Raw genomic sequence first — 3,699 nt, 5'->3', positions numbered from 1 at the left:
CCTTCAGGTGCTTTGGAGAGCTTGACTCCCTCTTCTTTGGGGCAGCCCCTGAGATTTTGGAACACTGCTATAATGTCCCCCCTCGTCCTTCTCTTCATTAAACTAGACCAGGGATAGTCAACCTTGGCTCTTTTATGACTCGTGGACTTCAACTCCCAGAATTCCTGAGCCAGCCATGCTGGCTCAGGAATTCTGGGAGTTGAAGTCCACGAGTCATAAAAGAGCCAACGTTGACTACCCCTGAACTAGACATACCCAATTCCAGCAACCGTTCCTTATATGTTTTAGCTTCCAGTCCCCTGATCATCTTTGTTGCTCTTCTGTGCACTCTTTCAAAAGTGTCTCAACATCTTTTTTACATTGTGGCGACCAAAACTGGATGCAGTATTCCAAGTGTGGCTTTACCAAAGCATTATAAAGCGGTATTAATACTTCACGTGATCTTGTGGTGTGTTGTGGAAAAACAAGCAAGAGAGAACTACTTGGTGATCCATCAAGTGATTATATTTGCATAGGGATATAAATACTGCTGAAGCATGAAGATGGAGAGGGGGGAGAAATAACTGCAAGACTTGTCATCTTTTAACAACTACGGTTTTGTCAGGCACTTAAATGATTTATTGCTAAAAAGTTAGCTCTTTGTTGACGTTAGATAAGGGTCTAAGATGCTGCCCCTCCTTTCGCCTTCATCTTGCAAAGATTGCAGGAAAACCATACCGCACAAGAGCAGGTCTGTATTTGGAGGGAGGAGAGGAACTCATTCTTTCCCTTAAAAGCATTAAGTCAAAGAAAGCATTTAAAAAAGAAACCCTTCTAACAATTAACAGTACACCTTTTCTCGGTTGCTCACTTCAAAATACAGCAAAATTGTGTGCCAATCAAATTTCCACCAGCTCTAGAATTAGGCACATATCATAGGTGGCTGGGGAATTCTGGGAATTTTAGTCCATGATTCTTAAAAAGTTCCCAAAGTTGAGAAACACAACGATAGATAGATAGATAGATAGATAGATAGATAGATAGATAGATAGATAGATAGATAGATAGATAGATACATACATACATACATACATACATACATACATACATACATACATACATACATACATAGATTGATTAGATAGACAGACAGACAGACAAATGTCAGAGGCAATGGCAGACGGCTTTCCAGTTCTAGCTAAGAAGTCTCTTCTTGAAAGTCTCCAAGACTCAAATCTATTGTTCAAAAGACATTGTCGCCTTTAATTTAAGACTTTTGTACGGGATTCCTTAAGGATTTGCAGGGGAATTTTAGTGCATTGCAACAAGGCACGACAGGTGCGCCTAGAAATCTGGAGCGAGAAAAAAGAAACTGCCTTTCATCTAAAATCTGATTTTCAGATTGGAGGCAAAAAACAAAAACCCGGAAGACTTCGCATCACGCCTGTTTACTAAAAAGCCGCTCTTTCCTCCGCCCACGCTCTACTGCTCGGGCAGAACCGGAAGTGACGTCCTCCCCCGTCCTCTTAACAGGGCTCGTTCGGGCTGGTCTAGGACCTCTATGTTTCCCTCCTTCCCCCCCCCCCGCCACCAGCTTGGCCGGATATTGATGTCGGCGGCCGGAAGCGGAAGTGTGAGACGGTCGGGTCTCCCGGCCGCAGCCTCCTCGCCCGCCGGGATGCTGTCCTTGGACTTTCTGGACGATGTTCGGCGGATGAATAAGCGGCAGGTTCGCGGGGGCGCCGGGTGGGGGCAAAAGGGGTCGGGGGTCGGTCCCCACGCGCGCGCACCTGTGTGTGTGTGTGTTACCAGTTGGGTTTGTAAAACCGGTGTGTGCATGGTGGGTAGGTCACGTGTCCCAGCGGGGACTACTCTCTCCCCCCCCCCATTCTGCTGCAAAGCACAACCCGGCCTCCTTCCAGCAGCGCTGCACTACAGATCCCATCCTCCCCAGCAGGTGTGCCCGTGGGTCCAGGATTGTGGAAGGTCCAGGTCCCGTGCAACGTCCTAGGAAGACGCAAAGGGGCCAAAGGAAACCAATGGAGGAGGCTGATAATTCTGTCTTTGCTATACTCTGTGTGTGTGTATTGCGTTTTGGGGTAAAATGAATGAATGAATGAACCTTTATTATCAAAGTATAACTAACATGTATACAGTGAGATTGGCTGAGTCTCCCTTCATGCCCCCCCAAAACAACTCACAGTGACTACAAATCCCCAACTTATTACACCCTGTGAGCTAATTGCACAGCACACCGGCCTCACACAACGGTTAAATATGTCCCTCGCCTTGGCTTATGTTGTTATACAGCAGCTCCCAACCTTTTCCATATCCCGCAGCCCTAGAACGCTTCTGATATATTCTCACACCCCTTACATAAGTTCCTTCTGTTATGTATTCAAGATGGACAGCGTTTAATATTTATTTGTTATGTATATGTAGGGGTTTGGGTCTATACATAAGTTGTATATAGTATGTTTAGGTGTTTGTCATGTATGTGCTCACTTTGAGAGCAGGCAACTAAATTTCATTTTTGATCTGTGCCATTGTGCCCACAGTAAAAAAATGACAGTAAAGGTTATCTTATCTTTTATCAAAATAACAGCAATGAATTATGCATATACACTATAATTTTGAAAAACCAAGTTTTCGCACCCCCTGGGGAGCTTGAATTGCGCAGCAGAAAGAACAGGCAGGCTGGTGAGCCTGAATGGGAAGGAGACGGATAACGGAAACCAAAGGCTTTTTGCCTTCCTGATCCAGATCTTGCCAAAAGAAATTTTCTTTAAGCCTGCCTTCGTTATGTGGGATTCAAGGCGGTGAACATACCTGTCTAATGCTCCAGCCACCTCTTTTCTTCACAACGGCAACCCTGTGAAGTGGTTTGGGCTGATGGAGAGGGACTGGCTCAAAGTCACCCAGCTGGTTTTTGTATCTATGGCGGGACTAGAACTCAGTGTCTCCTAATGGTTGACCCAAAGTCACCGAGCCGACTTTACTGGCTAAGGTGGAACTAGAACTCCCAGACTCCTGGTCATTGGCCCAACATCACCCAGCCAGCTTTCATGCCTAAGGCAGAACTAGGAGTCTCCTGGTGATTGACCCAAAGTCACCTAGCCAACTTTACTGGCTAAGGCGGAACTAGAACTCCCAGACTCCTGGTGATTGGCCCAGCGTCACCCAGCCAGCTTTCATGCCTAAGGCAGAACTAGAACTACGAGTCTCCTGGTGATTGACCAAAGTCACCTAGCCAGCTTTCATGCCTAAGGTGGGACTACAACACACCTGGTTTCTAGCTATACTTAAGAAATCGACTAAAATACATCCTGTCTGCTTGTAATCCCCAGTGGAACTATTGACTACGGTAAGACTTCTAAATTGGTGGCTTGTCATTTGACAGGGTGGGGGCATTGCCTTTGAAGATGTGCCCAAATTAGCGCGCCCTGCAAGCGGAGGGGGGGTCTTTGTGTTTTGCAAAGGACTGTCTCGAGTTCCCAGTGATAATCCCTCTCCCTCCCCAGCTGTATTACCAGGTTCTGAACTTCGGAATGATTGTTTCCTCGGCGCTGATGATCTGGAAGGGGTTGATGGTGGCAACGGGCAGCGAGAGTCCCATCGTTGTTGTACTTAGGTAAAACTATTCTGGTAATCTGGGGCTCAACCCATCCTACTGTGAGATTAGGAAGGAAGAGGCGGCCGTGATAACTTGAGGGGGGGGGG

General features: G+C 46.6%; 1 protein-coding gene across 1 annotated transcript in view; it reads left to right on the top strand.

Annotated features, from left to right (window-relative positions):
* Nucleotides 1-1,587: 1,587 nt before the first annotated feature.
* Nucleotides 1,588-3,699, top strand: part of SEC11A (SEC11 homolog A, signal peptidase complex subunit) — a gene marked incomplete in the record, with an annotated part of 9,594 nt that continues 7,482 nt past the window's right edge. The window contains 2 exon segments of the mRNA XM_015823277.1: nt 1,588-1,708; nt 3,501-3,610. Coding sequence (XP_015678763.1) covers nt 1,589-1,708; nt 3,501-3,610 — 230 coding nt within the window.

The sequence above is a fragment of the Protobothrops mucrosquamatus genome, unplaced genomic scaffold (assembly GCF_001527695.2).
Source record: "Protobothrops mucrosquamatus isolate PMUCROS unplaced genomic scaffold, P.Mucros_1.0 scaffold1819, whole genome shotgun sequence".
Lineage (NCBI taxonomy): Eukaryota > Metazoa > Chordata > Lepidosauria > Squamata > Viperidae > Protobothrops > Protobothrops mucrosquamatus.
This window is presented reverse-complemented; position numbering and strand designations above follow the sequence as displayed.